The 18,065-nt window shown below is 41.0% G+C and overlaps 1 protein-coding gene across 1 annotated transcript in view; it reads right to left on the bottom strand.

The window, feature by feature from the left end:
- Positions 1–1,373: 1,373 nt before the first annotated feature.
- SNRK (SNF related kinase) overlaps positions 1,374–18,065 on the bottom strand; it is a 46,211-nt gene continuing 29,519 nt past the window's right edge. The window contains exons 4-7 of the mRNA XM_082321265.1: positions 16,764–16,905; positions 13,964–14,176; positions 12,723–12,857; positions 1,374–5,232 (exon numbers count right to left, since the gene is read on the bottom strand). Of these exons, the coding sequence (XP_082177391.1) occupies positions 4,014–5,232; positions 12,723–12,857; positions 13,964–14,176; positions 16,764–16,905 (1,709 nt within the window). The 3' untranslated portion in view covers positions 1,374–4,013. The remainder of the gene's footprint in view (positions 5,233–12,722; positions 12,858–13,963; positions 14,177–16,763; positions 16,906–18,065) is intronic.

The following is an 18,065-nucleotide window of genomic DNA, read 5'->3' as shown; positions in this document are numbered from 1 at the left end:
CCACCTCCACCCCAGTTTGTGTTAACCAGCAAAAGCCTGTGGGTACCGCTTCGCACAGCTAGCCCATCATAAAGCAATCGTACGTTAATTGCATATAATTACAAAACCTGTTAAATGCCATTAATCCCTATGAGCGTGCCGAAGGCCCTGTGTCCATACGGTCTCTGGCTGCTTGCAGTCTGTGGTTCAGGAGCCGCTGAATCGCAGGCTGGGTGTTAAACGGCTGCCGAAGAGCAGGGTGTGCCCACCCGCTCCGGCCACAGGCGGCCGGGGATGCCCCTCAGGGCAAGCCGCTACAGGCCTGCGGACCCGGCGGGCAGCCCGGCGCGGCTGGGTGAGGGGGGCAGAACGCCCTGCGGCAGCGCGGGCGGGCGCCGCTACCCCCTCCTCAACCGCTTTTCAGGGCACCTTGCAAAAACTACAGCGGCGAGACGCGTGGCTCTAACGCTACGTTACGGCGCGGCCAGTGCTGACAGCGAGCGCGCAGGCCTGGATTTGAGCTCGGGTGTTTCAGTTGCGCTCTCCCTCCGGTACTGAGGTACTTCATTTCAGCCTAAAACATTCCATCTCTACTGGTGGAACTTCAACTCACATACATCGTCACAAGAAAAAAAAAATACGAGTTTACGCACCACCTATGCACATTCGGCAAACTGGTACAGAAGCAACCATTCCATCTAACAACGAGAACCTGAGACGAGCACCCTATTTCCCCCGAGTTACGGCAGGGTGGGCGAGCTATCCCCCCGTGACTGGCACGGACGGACGCGTGGCTGAGATAAGGCTCCTCTCACAAGCACGGCGAACGTTTTAACTGAGATTTTGACACCCGTTGTGTTCCGTGTTCCAGCGCTGCCCGGACAGCACCGGTTTGCTAAGATGGCAAGCGGGACAAGCGCATCAAACGTCCTCCAGCTGAGCAGCAGCTGGGTAAAGTTTACTAAGCCATTTAAATCCTTCTGAAGTTCTGCCTAAGAAACAGCAACCTCAACCTTTAAACAAAAAGCGATGTTAGCAGATGCAAGCCGTGACAACTGTTAAGCCCGAACGAACAAGTTTGATCTATGCAAGAGAGTAACTGAAAGTTTGCAAATTAACATGCATCCGCACACAAAGCTGTGTTTTTTCAAGGCAACCGAGCTTACGTTTGCCCTGCTTTCCGTTTTAATTTATTTATTACTCTCTGTGAACGTGGTGAGCGCTGTTCAGCACGAGCTATTCGGCGCCTGCGGCGCCGAGGCCTCGCTCCCCGCGAGGTCCGACCTCCGACGCGCTGCAGCGCGGGGGACGCGGCCGGGAGCTTCTGCGGCCCTTGCGCCATGAACGCCCGGAGTGACAAACCGCATTGACGTGCACATCGGAGGTTACGCATCGGTCAAGATATCACTTTTATTAACTGGATTTTCCATTTCTGTCGCACACCATGAATGTTTATACAATGAAAAAGCCAAACATTGCTGGAAGCAATAAGATCAGCTGATATTTCTGTACCCTCTTAACACACACACGTGGACTCTTTCTTGGTGAGAAATTTTTATATTTCTGTTCGTTAATTCTGCTTATTTATACTGCTACTCTTAAAATTCTGTGTCAAGATTGTCACATCTTAAATACAGATTAAGTCGCTAGAGGTACATTATTTTTTTATATATATTTATATACACACATACAGAAAAATACAAGACTAATTGTTTTTCCACAATATTTAATTTATACACTACCGTACTATATGCAACTTTTAAAGACACGTTAAGGGGTACAAGAAACTGTTTACTTGCTCTAAATAGTTTGGTCCAATATTAGCGTAATGTAGTGGTTATTCTCGCCCTTCCTTGTACGTGACAACAGAATACAACATACACCACATGCACAGTCATTCACCGATCAACGAATGGAGAAAGGACACCACTCAGACTAACATCTGTACGCCCAGAGGTTCAACCAACCACGCACAACTATAAGGCTATAATACAACTATGCAGCATAAATGGTCAACACTGCTGTTCTAAAGTGAGCACCATATATACAGTTGTATATAAAAACATCGGAAACAAAATACACCCGGGGTTAGTTAAAAGGTGCCATTCCAAGGCTGTACATAATATCAGGAAAGAGTATTTACAATGCTTGGAAAAAAGCTGCAACAAATAAGTTTATTGCCAATGCCCTTTATAAACTTGTCTCCTACTCGGATGTTGCGCTCACTCTCTGTGAACCACACATCTCATTTCTGGCCCTTGGTAAGATCCCTGCTCAAAAACGTCAAGCAAATATGTTCTATGGCTTCACCCACACATCTATTCTTGTAGCTTCTGATTTATAAATATCACACTGACTAAACTGCAACTAGAGTTTAAAACTTAAAGAAGGAAAACACTTATCCTTTGCCTTGTTTCGGAAGCAGAATGTAAAATCCCTGGCTAGGCTAGCCAGTAAGAACACCCCATGCAATTTAGACTCTTAGTAAAGTCGTTTACTAATCGAGAAGAGCTGGCATGAGCCGTAGCAATTACGACCAAGCGTAACGCCGTTCTTTGGTGCTCTGCTCACTCTGCGGTGGATGTGAAATGCATTGTATTTGACCATTCTGCAAGCGTTACAAGATGCTCAACAGTGTAAACTCCTCTCAGACATCCAATGTCTGCCCAGGACGCTGCTACATAATACCACCAGTTTCACTAGCATTGCTTAGATAGACCCAGTGCACAGCATGAAAAAATAAAACATTCTTGCCCTTCCCAAAACTAGCAATCTGCAATATATTTTATTCTAGATAATAAAATTCCACAAAGTTAATTCATCTGGTCAAAAGTATCCTTTCGTACAGAAATACTCTAAATCAAGACCTTGCCGTGGCAATGGGAAACCCGACAGAAAGGCTAAGAGCTGTAAAATAAATACTTTCCTATACGCTACTTTAAATTGACTTTATGAAAAAGCATGATTACTGAGGGAAAATAAGTGGTGTACATGGGGGGAACAGCAATATTTTACGTCTTAGAAAGTAGTAATGAGAAAAATATAAATGACAATAACAATTTCCATTTGAATCCAATTACCTAAAGGTTTTCCATCCCTTATTGCCTTTTGAAATCTTAAGGGAGGGGAGGAGAGGGAAGGGGAGAAGGTTTGCAAGGTAAAAACCTAAAATATTAAGTGTCATGATATACTAATAACAAAAGTAATTAATACAAATACTTTATTTTCAGTTAGCATGTAAAAACTCAGAAGTAAACTTAATAATTTACCTTTGTTATATTAAAAAAGAAGATTGTCTGCTTGTAATATTAACACATTTCTATGGGAGAAAGCTGCCTTACAAATCTACTTGCCTTTTTTTTTTTTTTCCAAAAAGAAAACTGCCTCTAGCAAAACAAGATCTTTTCAGTTTGATTTTTGAGCCACAACTTTATCCATATCATAGCTTAAGACAAATAGGTGTGGGTTTAAAATCATATTTCAAGATCACTAATTTTCAGTGCATCTTTGCTTTGTACAAGCCTTGGAACATCTGAAAGCTCCCTGAAGAGTTTTCAGCATCAAAACATTATTGCTTTGGTTCTGTTTCAGACACATAGAAGTATGCCACATATCACATATTTTAGTTATCACAGAAGGTCAGAACAAGAATTAACATTTCACAAGCAAACAAAAGCTTCTCTCTCTAGTTTAAGTGCAGAACATGAAACTTCTAAGTGCTCCATTTACATTAGGATCCAGATATTTATTTTAATTTAATCCAGATCTTCCATAGTAAAATTATAAATGTAAAAATTACACAATAAAATATTCTGTTTTGTTGAAAAAGAAAAACATATCGGCTAGCAGCATGCAAAGACCATGCATTGTCATACCATCAAGCAAACACAAAATTAAAGTGTAATAAATAACTGCTCAAAGCCCACTTAAAAATCTTAAGACAACAAAAGGGGGTCCGGTGACAAGGTGTTCACAGCTCTGAACAGGAAGAATGATGCTGTCAAGTAGATCGAGCTATTAAAGTCAGGTCATTGTCAAATGACATGACAACAACTGCTCTGACTGGAGGTACACAGCAGCCCCTCCTTTGGGTTCCGCTGAATATTCACAGATATCGTCTTTTCACAGAGAGGTAGTTGTAGCACATTGTTTTTCAAGTTCCTGTTCTTTATCCGTTCCAATTCGTTTGCTGTGTCTGACATTTGGTCAGAAAAAAATTTTAGGTTGCCCAACGATGAAGCCTGGTTTGCGCTTCCACTGGAACTTATACACATTTTCCATGTTGATTTCTCCTGTACTTTTACACTGGAAAAGGACAGATTGTTTTGAGGATCAATAATGTATTTAGTGCTGCCGTGAATCTGTGAGCCTAGGCAAAGGCTCATCAACTTCAGGCTTTCAACCAGTTCCCCTGCACTTCTAGACGACAGCTGCATTGAGTTTCCGGACCCAGCACACCTACGAGTGGAACCTGAAGTGGTGTTGGTGCTACCGCTGGAGCTACCGGAGGGACTCCCCCCACCTTTGTTGTTATCGCTTGGGCTCGTTTTGTCTACCCCTCCGTTTCCATTACTTGGCTTGCTTTGTCCACCACCGTCCCCTTGGCTGCCAGGCGGCCCTTCGCTACTATCCCGTCTATGCCAGGAGTAAGTAAACCCACTATCTTTGTCTAGGCGTCTCCTGCTTTCCGAGTCGTCATCACTTGTTTCTGAGCTACTGCAGCTAGAGCCCCGCCCCTGGCTTTTCCTCCTGTGATAGCGTTTATGCACTGTGCTAGGTGAAGCAATATTCATTTTTAACCTGCTGAGCTTTGGGGGTAAGTTCTCATCCATGTCAAACTCGTCATCCGACTCGCCCTCCTCAAAGATTTGATTGAGGACCGGTGCACTCTTTCTCGAAGTAAGACGATTCGTAACTGAAGGCTTACGGCGCAGAACAACTTGAGTAGAAAGAGAAATAGGCTTCTTATCTTCTTCATCCTCCTCTTCATCTTCTTCTACTCTGAACAAGCACTTCCGGCCACTCGTAGTGGGTTTTAAGCTCACCGACGGGACTGCTGAAAGCGCCGGTCCAGCTAATTCGGGGATATCTTCTTTCTTCGCTGAATCGCCAAGGGCCTTGCTTCTGTGGCCGTTGAGAACATTCTCAGCCGTGCGAGCCGGTGACTGAGGAACAGTTGCATGGGAGAGGGGAGTAGCTGTAAGGTCGTCCTCCAGATCTTGGGGTACATCAATTTTTGTTGGCCACGATTGCCTAGGTAAACAATCATAAAAGGATAAAAGAAAAGTTAGATCACGGCGAGCATTTTAGAACATGTGAGAAAATGTAAGATCTGCACAAGAGAAGCAGAAGTACGGCCACACACACTGGCCTGCCGAGTGGTGTGTTTGTAAATACCAGTACTGAGTAACTGAGGAAAAGGAAACATTCTCGGAGAACGTGCATTCCTGTAGAAATGCTGTTATTTGAAAGGAACATCACATATACAAAAGCATAGTTTAGAAATTATGTTGGTTACTGTCAAATGAAACCTTAAGATTTCACTGCTCTCATAAAATGAATTAAGCAATAAAAAACTTTAAATAATTGTGTCTCAAAGAAAATAATCTGAAGTAGGTATAGAACCACCAGTACCTAGAGGAAGATAAGAGCTGATTGAAGCACAACTTAAATAAGACAGTATTGCAAACTACTTTTAATCTGGAGCTTCTGTTATTTTTTTCAGTATTCTTAATATAAAAATTAGGTTAGAATTAACATGAGTGAGACTGAAAAGCTGAGTCAGAAGAAACATTCTCTCATTTTCAGTAAGTCTCATTCAGACCAAGCTCTATTCTACAAAATCCCCTTTAATTTTAAACACCCATGAATTGAGATCACACATTTATTTGACCTTAGCTGAGCAACTGGAATAATACAGCTGCATGAATTCAGGACTCAAGCTGCTTACGAATATCGCGCTTGAATAAACTGTAAATCAAGGTTCAAAATGTATGACTCTGTACTAGCATTAGCTCAAATCAAAATGAAAGTAACACTTGAGTGTAAATCAGTTTTACAGTTAACAGCTGATGTCTCATCTCCAGCGTCTAAGCTAGCATCTGCTAATTTGTATTTTACTTTAAATCCTAAAATATATTTTAATTTTCCCATAATGCACACGGAATAAATTAAGAACAAAGACTGTCAGTCTTTCCTCTCTCTCTGTATTTTGAAGGGCTAATCCAGAAGACCAACACCTACAGACCAACACCTTCACACTGAATAATTCTTCAATTGCTTCACTCAGCATAAGCCCCACATTTCTTCTGGAGACCAAGAAATTTTTTCTAACCTCTCAAAGTAAGAGTTATCTTTAAGTTTAAAAAGTTTGCCAATCACTTAACTTTACATAACTGAAATACTCTAGCATACTGCATGAAAAGCTGTAGTAGAGACCTCTGTTCACATATGGATAGCATATTACAAGACATTCCCAACCATATTTTGGGTCTGCCAAAAGAAAGAGCTGCATCACTTTGCAGCTTAGAAGCAAAGTGTAGGAGCAAAGCAGGAGAGGAAGCAGAGAACGTTTCGCACCAAGTGTGACCCCAGATATCTGCTTGGACAGCCTGCATACGAAGACGGAAGGATCATACCAACTTCCTTATCTCTGCTGTGTTAAGAGGCCAAGCTGAAGAAACAAGGAAAGCTCAGACACCTCTGATGTTCTTATTCTAAATGTGTTCTTTTAAAGTGTTTAAAGTCAATGGAAGCACCTGCAGTAAGACCGCATTTGCTCAAGGCTCCCTCTGTAATGGCTGGATAGAAAAGGATCCTGAAGCGTGAGATGCCTGTCTACACGGGTAACAACTGCCAACTATCTTCCCAACTATATGAACTCTGAAGAGGAGTACTCTATTAAAGCCAATGTTAAACTCCTCAAGCCTAACTGCAGACTTTGTTTTGAAGAGCTAGCTTCAGTTTTACTTAACAAACCAGTGATACAAAAATCCACCAGGATCCTCTAGCAGTAGGACCTGGATGCCAACACACCAGCGTGAGCCTGTGTAGTCCATTCCCTGGGAGGAGCCACACAGGCTCCTTCCAGTCTCGCTGGGCTCTGGGAGCTGCTGGTGCCCTCCCACCAGTTTCCCTCCAGCGAGCAGCTCTGCCTGGAGGGAGGCCACACAACCAGCAGCTCCGACCCACGCTGTCCAGACAAGAAGTGGGGCCTAGGCTGTGGGCCTCTTCGGTCTGACACTGGCGTCCTCCCTTAGGCCCCCGCTGACTCCAGAAATGCTGGGAACCACTGACCTAGTTTTCTGATGACTTGTGCTATGCTGGGTATTTTAAACACAAACAACTGTCAGTGATTAACAAATAGGACTTAAATAAATTAGAAACATAACTACAAAAGTGACAGAAAATGAAGATCTAAATGTTTCAAGAATTTACCGTGCTTTAAGAACAGACTGGTTTGTCAGCAAAAAAAGGAAGAGAATTCTGTGGCTGTCACAATAAAGGGTAAATATAGTATCTAACAGTACTGTAGTTTCCAGGCAATAAACCTCCTCACTACATGGATGTTTATCTCTCATAGCAGCCCATGTTTGCTTCCCTTCCCTTCCCCCCCCTTCCCTTATTCCCAGTAGGCCTGAGGCGAGAGTGGGACAGAAGGGAAGCTCCAGGTTGCAAGTAAGTTAAATTATCTTTTTTTTAAAATCTTTTGAAGTCTCAAAATCAAAATAATGCACTACTATGTTGTCTTTTCCATGAGGGCATTCTATATAAACACTTTGAATTTAGAACCACCATGAAGACAAGCAATAGCTACTTGGGACCATTAAGCGTAAGAGTTTCTGAGTTTATGCAGGTGTCTTTGTCACTAAAAGAAAACCCATACTCATACAGCAGGCTTCAACTACTCCATTCAACTTTACAAATTCATATCAAGATTTAGATTCAATGAACTTGTTTGTTCCAGTTCCTCATATAACTGGAGCAGCTCTTCTACGGCAAGAGTGACACTGATGCAGAGAAAAAAATCAAACCAATTTAAAAGCAGACTTGGTAGTTTTAATTTTTCATTTGAAGGTCAACTCAAAGATTTCCTGTAAGGTAATTTGGTTTATAACTAGTACTTAGTAGCAGACACATTTGATGCTCTGCTAGAAATTGACATAAAATGAGAGGATGATCCATTAGGAGAGAACTGCAGAGTGAAAGTTACAGTATTACCCTTGAAGAGAGGTAAGCTCAGTTAACACCAAGCTCCAGACCCTTTCGGTTCTGTAGTCAACCCTTAGTTGCCTGCAACAATAACTCTTCTAAAGCACTTGTAACCATGCAACATAAGATAAAATTTCCTACATAAGTGGCCATTGAGTGAATGAACTTTCAAGTGCAGCAACAAAATTTCAGTCTACTCTAGTACACAACACAGGGTAGAGTCTCATCTGGAAATGACAAAAGATGTTGAGAACCACTGTAAGGTTCAGAGAGAAACAACTCATTATTCAGGTAGATGGAATGGTATTCGGAAGAGACTCCTCTAAAAGCCTCCAAAATCTCAGCCTAAATCCAAGGTAACAATCAATGGAGATGACATATCTTTAACCTGTTTTCCAAAGTGCGTATCCTTAATTTCTAACAAGTGTCCTTTTTTTCTTAGATTGAACTTAAGGTGGTAGTACCTTACTTTTATCAGTTAGGCCAAGGAAAATATGGATATGCACCAGAAGGACACCATAGCATTTATGTCCCTGTTATCATTCCTATTAAATGATTTCACATGTGACCTTGCATGAAAGTTGCACAAAGAAACCTTTGGAATGAACAAGTTATTTTTTCTTTTTCTCTAAATCCTACCAATAGATTAACAACACTGAATGTAGGCAGCTACTCTAAACATCAGCACAAGCACTTAATATTCTTCTCTTGTTAAGAGATTAGCTACTAACGATTGTTAGTATTGCTAATAATAGTTACCAATAATATTTTACCAAAACCTAAAAGGCAACTTTTGAAGAGACTGGAGGTTAGAGAACAAAAATTAATGGAAATGCCTCAGCACAACCTCCATCTTCACTGGAAAGATTGTCAAGATGGGCCAGTAAAGATTTTTTTCAGTACCAGCAGATCCCTAGTCATGATCTAACACTTAACTCAGGAACTTAAAAGCAAAACGTTTAAGAAAAGTAACTGTTCAAAACATGCATCCTCCAATATCAGTGTTCAGGTAGAAACTATACTATTTGCCTTGTATTTGTTTAGTTTGTTTTCTTGTTGGGTTTTTTTTTTGGTTTTTTTTTTTTTTTAAAAAGAAATGCTGCTGTAACTGAAAATATGGGGTGCTTTGATAAGTGGTTGCAGAGCAAATGGGCTGGTTGAACATATCAATACCAACTAGATGCCAGAACCCCGCTTCCCCCTTTAGTTTTACCGTGTCACAAGCTGAAGCTTTGAAAATCTCAGGGAACATTACTATAAGGATTTTTTTAACCAGGTTTTTGTCAAACTAAAACAAAACAAAAAAAAGAACCAAACAATAGAATCCTTTAGGTTGGAAAAGACCCTTAAGATCATCGAGTCCAACTGTTAACCTGGCACTGCCAAGTCCACCACTAAACCATGTGTTTGAGCACCACGTCTACCCGTCTTTTAAATACCTCCAGGGATGGAGACTCAACCACTTCCCTGGGCAGCCTGTTCCAGTGCCTGACTGCCCTTTCGGTGAAGAAATTTTTCCCGATATCCAACCTAAACCTCCCCTGGCGCAGCTTGAGGCCATGTCCTCTCATCCTATTGCTTGTTACTAGGGAGAAGAGACCGACCCCCACCTCGCTACAACCTCCTTTCAGGTAGTTGTAGAGAGCAATAAGGTCTCCCCTCAGCCTCCCCTTCTCCAGACTAAACAACCCCAGCTCCCTCAGCCACTCCTCATAAGACTTGTGCTCTAGACCCTTCACCAACTTCGTTGCCCTTCTTTGGACACGCTCCAGCTCCTCGATGTCCTTCTTGTAGTGCGGGGCCCAAAACTGAACACAGTACTCGAAGTGCAGCCTCACCAGTGCCGAATACAAGGGCACCATCACCTCCCTGGTCCTGCTGGCCACACTATTCCTGATACAAACCAGCATGCCATTGGCCCTCTTGGCCACCTGAGCACACTGCTGGCTCACATTCAGCCGGCTGTCAACCAACAGCCCCAGGTCCTTTTCCGCCAGGCAGCTCTCCAGCCACTCCTCCCCCAGCCTGTAGCGTTGCATGGGGTTGTTGTGACCCAAGTGCAGGACCCAGCACTGAGCCTTGTTGAACCTCATACAGTTGGCCTTGGCCCATCGATCCAGCCTGTCCAGGTCCCTCTGTAGGGCCTTCCTACCCTCCAGCAGATCGACACTCCTGCTCAACTTGGTGTCATCTGCAAACTTACTGAGGGTGCACTTGATCCCCTCGCTCAGATCATTGGTTAAAGACATATTAAACAGAACTGGCCCCAGTACTGAGCCCTGGGGAACGCCACTTGTGACGAGCCACCAACTGGATTTAACTCCATTCACCACAACTCTTTGGGCTGGGCCATCCAGCCAGTTTTTTACCCAGCAAAGAGTACACCTGTCCAAGCCATGAGCAGCCAGTTCCTCCAGGAGAATGCTGTGGGAGACAGTGTCAAAGGCCTTACTAAAGTCCAGGTAGACAACATCCACAGCCTCTCCTTCATCCGCTAAGCGGGTCACCTTGTCACAAGAGGAGATCAGGCTGGTCAAGCAGGACCTGCCTTTCATAAACCCATGCTGACGGGGCCTGATCCCCTGGTTGTCCTGTAGGTGCCGTGTGATGGCACTCAGGATGATCTGCTCCATGACCTTCCCCAGCACCGAGGTCAGACTGACAGGCCTGTAGGTCCCCAGATCCTCCTTCTGGCCCTTCTTGTAGATGGCCATCACATTTGCTAACCTCCAGCCAACTGGGACCTCCCCGGTTAGCCAGGACTGCTGATAGATGATGGAAGTGGCTTAATGAGGACCTCTGCCAGCTCCCTCAGTACTCTTAGGTGGATCCCATCAGGCCCCGTGTGTATCTAAGTACTGTAGCAGGTCGCTAACCATTTCCCCTTGGATTATGGGGGCTTCATTCTGCTCCCTGCCTTCCAGCTCAGGGGGCTGGGTACCCCGAGAACAACTGGTCTGACTGTTAAAGACTGAGGCAAAGAAGGCATTAAGTACCTCAGCTTTTTCCTTGTCCTCTGTCACTATGTTTCCTCCTGCATCCCACAAAGGATGGAGATTCTCCTTAGCCCTCCTTTTGTTGCTAATTTATTTATAGAAACACTTTTTGTCTTTTATGGCAGTAGCCAGATTAAGTTCCAGTTCTAATCTTCTCCCTGCATAACCTCACAACATCCTTGTAGTCCTCCTGAGTTGCCTGCCCCTTCTTCCAAAGGTCATAAACTGTGCTTTTTTTCCTGAGTTCCAGCCAAAGCTCTCTGTTGCGCCAGGCCAGTCTTCTTCCCTGCCGGCTCATCTTTCAGCACATGGGGACAGCCTACTGCTGTGTCTTTAAGATTTCCTTCTTGAAGAACTTCCAGCCTTTCTGGACTCCTTTGTCCTTCAGGACTGCCTCCCAAGGGACTCTGTCAACCAGGCTCCTAAACAGGCCAAAGTCTGCCCTCCAGAAATGCAAAGTAGCAGTTCTGCTCACCCCCCTCCTTACTTCTCTCAGAATCAAAAACTCCATCATTTCATGATCGCTATGCCCAAGACGGCCTCCAACCACCACATCACCCACAGGTCCTTCTCTGTTTGTAAACAGCAGGTCCAGCGGGGCACCTCCCCTGGTTGGCTCCCTCACCAGCTGTGTCAGGAAGTTATCTTCCACACACTCCAGGAGCCTCCTGGACTGTTTCCTCTCTGCTGTGTTGTATTTCCAGCAGATATCTGGTAAGTTTATGTCCCCCACAAGAACAAGGGCTAGCGATTGTGAGACTTCTCCCAACTGTTTATAGAATACTTCGTTCACCTCTTCATCCTGTTTGGGGGGGGTCTATAACAGACTCCCACCATGATACCTGCCTTGTTGGCCTTTCCCCTGATTCTTACCCATAAACACTCAACCCTATCATCACCATCATTAAGCTCTAGACAATCAAAATGCTCCCTAACATACAGGGCTACCCCAAATCTATTGCAATATCTTTAAATGGGTGATTAAAGCAATTATTTCAACAGTTTTCCTTAGACAACAGGCATATCAACTGATAGCAAAAAGAACATAACCTACAGATGCTTGCTCTAAGCTTGATTTAGGGGATGTTTGGCCCACTAAAAATCAATGCTAACAACTAAACCATAACATCAAATTCAGAGTGATTTCTCATTTATAACTAATTCCCCATCAACATGTTTATGGATTAAGCAACTAAAATTCTTCCAGGGACATTACATACACAATTTGTGTGAGGAACTGAAGGTCAATGACCATGCCCTTTCCTAGCATATGTGAAAACTTACTATTTCAGATACAGACTTCAAATTGATTAGGCATTTCCTGAAAATGGTAGGAATTGAAAATATTATTAACTGATTTCTGAACAGCTTCTGAAGTGTCCACAGCACTTTAAAGACATTTAAAATTTACAATGAATAAGTACTTTACTTTTTTTAAGAAAGAAGTACTTGAGCAATTCAATAATATTCTCATTAGGCCAGGTTAAAAAAAAAAAAAAAAAAAAAGAGAAACCATTTAGATTCCTAAATTCTTACCTGAACTGAGCTTTAATGTTGCTAGGGCTTGCAGATCTGGTCTGAATTTCTTTCTCTTGTTTTTCTCGTAGAATCCTTTCAGCTAGTAAGAAGTAAGTAGCAGTGATGTGATTGTATTTGTTAGTTTCCAGTGCCCTAAGGAAAATACAAAACGTGAAATAAACCGTATATCAATGGTTTTTAGAAACCTGGACATGCATCTCACACACCTTGCTGTACTTCTCATAGCAGGTAGAGCGCCTGAAAACAGAACTGTGTATTTCTGATGTTCTGACAACCATGTCTTGGTTTTATTAAAAATAAAGAGCCAACAAGTCTAGTAATTTCAACTATAGTTGGATATCTTTAGAACATCATCCAAAAAATTAAGTAATTCTTCCTTCATTGAACATTCTTTAAATGATAAAATTGTATTTCATTAATGTTATGCACCAATGGTGGGCTTTCCCCACTAGCACACACAACCACAAAGTACCAATATTTGTTTATGCAACAACTGGAGGAAAACCCTTTATTATTTTAGGGCTGTCACATTAAGTTTACAGTAAAATTAAGTTCATAAGCCAGTAAACATCACTCAGACGTTCTAGCAGAAAGGATTATGCCACTGTTACCCAGCTAAAAGCTTTAGAAGCAAGACTGCTGTTTCTGCCCCCCTCCCCCCCCAAATGGTAAGATAGTAACACTTTTTCCAGCTTAAACACAAACAAATAGAAAAAACAATTTTAAGTCCTCATTCGATTTGGGGAATATTTCAGAAATTTGGTTTTTTTAATCTATTAGGAAAAACTACGTAGCTTTCTAGAAAACTCACTCAGTGACAATGGCTATATTGTATTATATAGATAAAAGGAATAATATTTTAAACTAACAAAGATTCAGGTATACTGGAAATGTACTAAGGGAAAAATGTGAGAATTTTATCACCTCCAAGTATGCATGAGACATGAAGCACAAGTAAAGCATGGATTTCAAAGCCGTTAAGTTTACTCAAGATGGCAAACTACCACAGGAATGGAACACTGTTCCAACACATTTTCTTTAAGTTTTTCCTAAGGTCACGTTTACTTAAGTATTTCTCATCCTAGAATATCCTATCACAGAGCAAGATTGTAATATTTTGTTTGTTAACTGAATGGCTTGATATTTAAACACTGAAGTACCCAAGTTCTCATGACATTCTTTTAATCAAAAATGACAGATGCACAAAACAAACTGCATATAGAAAATTGACAACTTACTCCACTATTGTATCTCGGTCTGCAATATCACCGAGAACCATGCGTTGTATTATACTGTTGTGTTCCTCCTCAGACAGATTTTTATACGACACAAGAGGAATATTGTACTTTGTTGCAGGAGATGGGTCAACTCCTTGGAGCCATGCATGGTTTTCAATCTCTTCCAAAGATGCCCTTCGCTTTGGGTCTCTCTGCAACATCCGTGTAATTAGACTGCAAATAAAAAATAAATCTAAACAAAATGCACTCACATGTTTAAGAAGCAGCCATTGTAAGAGCAACATTAGGAATAAATTCTCTGCTGTCGTCCACATAGATCTTTAGAAGTCTCTACAGTAAACAAGGTGATGGGAAATTATTCTCAAAGACATTCCAAATACTGCTGAACTGAAACAAACAATTTACTTACTAAAAACTATAAATATCACAAACACTGCAGTTTTCATTTACTATGCTTCGAGTCTTAGCCTGATTTTTCTGGGGTTTTTTGTTGTGTTTTGTTTTTTTTTTTTAATAGGTCTTACAGGGTAACTGTCATAGATGGCCTACAGGCTGGTCTGTAAAGTAATAGAAATATAATTTTCTATTATTGCTGCTGTCAACAAGAACATGGAATGGCAAGATAAGTAGAAATATTTTATTCTGAAATAGCTATCAGACATTTGATTCTTCAGTATCCCTGAAAGAACAGTGGTCTGTTCTATTCATAGAGGAAAAAAAAACACAAACCAAAACACTGTCTGGGATGATGAAGTGACAAACCTACTAATGGGTTGATACTGAGTGTTTACAAGTGCTGGAAAGGAAGTGCATAAATTCCCCAAATAAACAGAGAAAGAAGACTTGATTAGCACAGCACATCTCTATTCACTTACTATACATGAAAAATTCTTGGGGGAGGTATTTTTGGCTTTGCACAACAAACAGAACATGGATATACAGTTTTGGTGCCAAGGTTTCAGTGAAACTTTATTGCTCCAACATGTGGAATGGAAGTTCTGCGGTTCTCACATAATGCTTTTTATTGCACTAACTATACTACACCATATAATTTCAAGCCGCAAGGCCACACAAATCACAAAGGTAATGACTTTTTTTTTTTTTTAGCGTGAGATGATGTATGCAATTAAAAATGGAGTTTAATTCAGACTTCTTAAAACTCTACTGTAAAACAAAAAAAAGTCACATATATACTTAGTAGCTGTGGTCTCTGCCTTTACCAAAAGGAAAGGCGGGGTGAGACATGGGAGCCTTGATTTGCTTTGCTTTTGCTAATATTATGACAGAAAGGGAGGAAACTATATACTTCATTTGACTTTTTTTTAAACTACACCTATGGTAAAGCCACACAAATGCACCACATGTGCCTCCTGCTTTAAGCTTGCTTATGCATCCCAAACCACCAAGAATGCTTTCACTCCAAGCAGGAGGTTTGAACATTCCCAGAGCTTTTTCCCTAAGAAAACTTAACCTATAGAGGACTTGGGTAAGTGATCTTAGACTGTTGATGCATCGCATAGAGAAAGCAGATCTACTTGGGCATTTAAGCAAATTAGCATTAGCCAATATATTAAGCAAAAGGCTGCAAAAAATAAGTTTCCTGGCCTCAGCACAGCATGCAGCATCTCAAAGAGATTTATTCGATAGAATTCACTGATAAGAGCTCTCTTTTAAACCTCTTCCTGTATTGTATTTTCAACCTCTTCCTGCCTGCAAAGCTGTTCAAGCTGCTGAGAGCTCTGACAGCAGCTTTTCCATGTTACTGGAAATGCTAGACACTAATGACAAGACACAAAAACCAGCCATGGCATCATGTTATGCATTAGATTCCCAGACCACACAGATGACAGGTGAAGAGAAGAACGGTCATTATGAACACAGCTGTAACAAATTTCATCCTGTGTCAAATAACAGAATCCTAGGTGCTGCTCTAGTTTTTTGACTGGACTAAATACATTTTTCAAGCATTTATAAAGGCATCTGGCCTTTCATATTGAAAAGATACTCTATTGCAGATTCAAGAGCCCAGCCAAACATTGTAAAATAGTCTAAGTGATGCAACTGGGATATATGTTAAATGGACTGAAGAGGTCATTAACGGATAAGGAAATACGTAAAATATTAGAACATATCAAAAAAAAAAAAAGCTGCAGTGAACACTGCAGAAAAACAACACATCAAAATGAGTCATGATTCCCAAGTGGCATATGGTATTTGCAGACAGAATATTTCTCTGTCTTGATTGCCTAGAATGTTGATTCGGAGCTGCAATTTCAGTAGGAGATGAGCACAACTTGTTGTGATATCCTTGGGTTTTGATAACTTGTATTTTGAACAGAAATCTATAGGAATCATTACCTTTTTAACCCCTGCCACAAAATACTCTCAGCAACTCCTTGTAATTTGTCCAGCAAAAGTGGCAGCCAAAGCCGACTGGTGAGCAGCTTCTTCAATCATTTATAAAATGCATGACAACTGATACACATAAAAGAAAGATACATTGTGTACAATCAAAATGAAGTTTCACACAAGTGTGGGAAACACCTATTGGCAAAAAACATGCGATTAACCTTTAGTAAGAAGAGGCAAAAAGAATAATAAAAAAAATGCAATACTGGTGCCCAAGAAACTACTCAATTGATGTGAAGAAATACTAACAACTAAGCAAAAGCAGTAGGCATAATATCTTATTAACAGGCAAGGAATATTCCACATGCTGATAATAATGTATGGGGAACTCCCAAAGGTAATGAGAATCCACTTCTCTGAATGCTTCCAAGTTCTTTAGTACTCTACTTACTCTTTACATTCTTTGGACACATGAGGTGGCACTGTGTATTTGCAGTCCATTATCATAGTCAGAGTTTCACTGTCGTTTGCTTCTTGAAATGGTGGTTGTCCACAAACCAACATGAAGAGGATGACCCCCAAACTCCATATATCTGTAAATATATAGTACATATTTTAAAATAACTGTTGAGGAAACAGACATAATCACCATCAAAACCATGAAATATTCTTGAGATGCATACTGGGGTGATTACTGCACTCTTGATTATGAGCATTACTTATGGAACTTGCAATTCCACTGAAGTACAAAATACAGTAGTTCCATTGTTTGACAGCTTTTATAGTTTTAGAGGAGGAAAAATATCAGAATTCATGACTTCAAGGATGCATAACAGTTTAAGATGCAGAACATCTTTGACAGCAAAGTGTTAGATAAAGCTGAAGATGATCCGGTCACTCAGAAGACAAGAACTCATCACCCTTTTCTTCACAGGTAGGCACAGATTATTAAAGAGAATTGTATTCAAACGATGTTCCTTTTCGAAGGACTAGCTACAATACTAGCAAACAATACTAGTTCTTGGTATTGTTTACAACTTACTCTATGAAGTAAGAAATTACAAAGAAAGTCACTTATTTCAATGAGACTGAACTAGATATGTTTTTCCTTCAGTAATGTTGCTTTAAAAAATTCTTTGCTACTTCTAATGGTAAATAATAAATTAAATGTTTAGGTAAGTCTACTTTCTGACCAATCATATTACAAAGTGTGGGGTGTTTTCTTCTTTTTAAATATCCATCAAACATAATATAATTAACAGTGATCTCTACTACACTCTGGGAGTCTTCCTGTTTCCTTCTAATTCCTGCTTGCGTAAAATAAAAAACATTTAACAACTGTCTTGTTCCCCAATGAAGTGACATACCAAAAGATGAAAAAGAAGCAATTCTGGGCATGGAGCCCTTTAGTTGGTTTCTACTTACTGTAAAAGCTAATATTTAGTTCAAATCTTTATTACGAGTTTGCCTAGAAGAAAACATTTCACAAATCTCACTACATTCAATACAGGAAGCTTAAATATTGAGAAATATATCATATTGCACAAAAATAAATAAATAACTTCAATATATGCTTTGAGAAAAGGCCATGCTCTTAAACTTCAGCTGTAACTCCATGCTCTGGAAATTTCAATGGCAATTTTGGGTCTTACACCCTAGCATTTCACAGATCTGTACCCAGTAAAACCAACTAAACAGCTGAAGTCTGAGAAATGAACAGGCAGAAGCCTCCTGAGGGAAGAGGGGAGAGCAG

Source organism: Platalea leucorodia (assembly GCF_965183815.1).
Source record: "Platalea leucorodia genome assembly, chromosome: 1".
Taxonomy (NCBI): domain Eukaryota; kingdom Metazoa; phylum Chordata; class Aves; order Pelecaniformes; family Threskiornithidae; genus Platalea; species Platalea leucorodia.
Note: the sequence above shows the minus strand (reverse complement) of the source record. Positions and strands in the feature narration are given on the sequence as shown.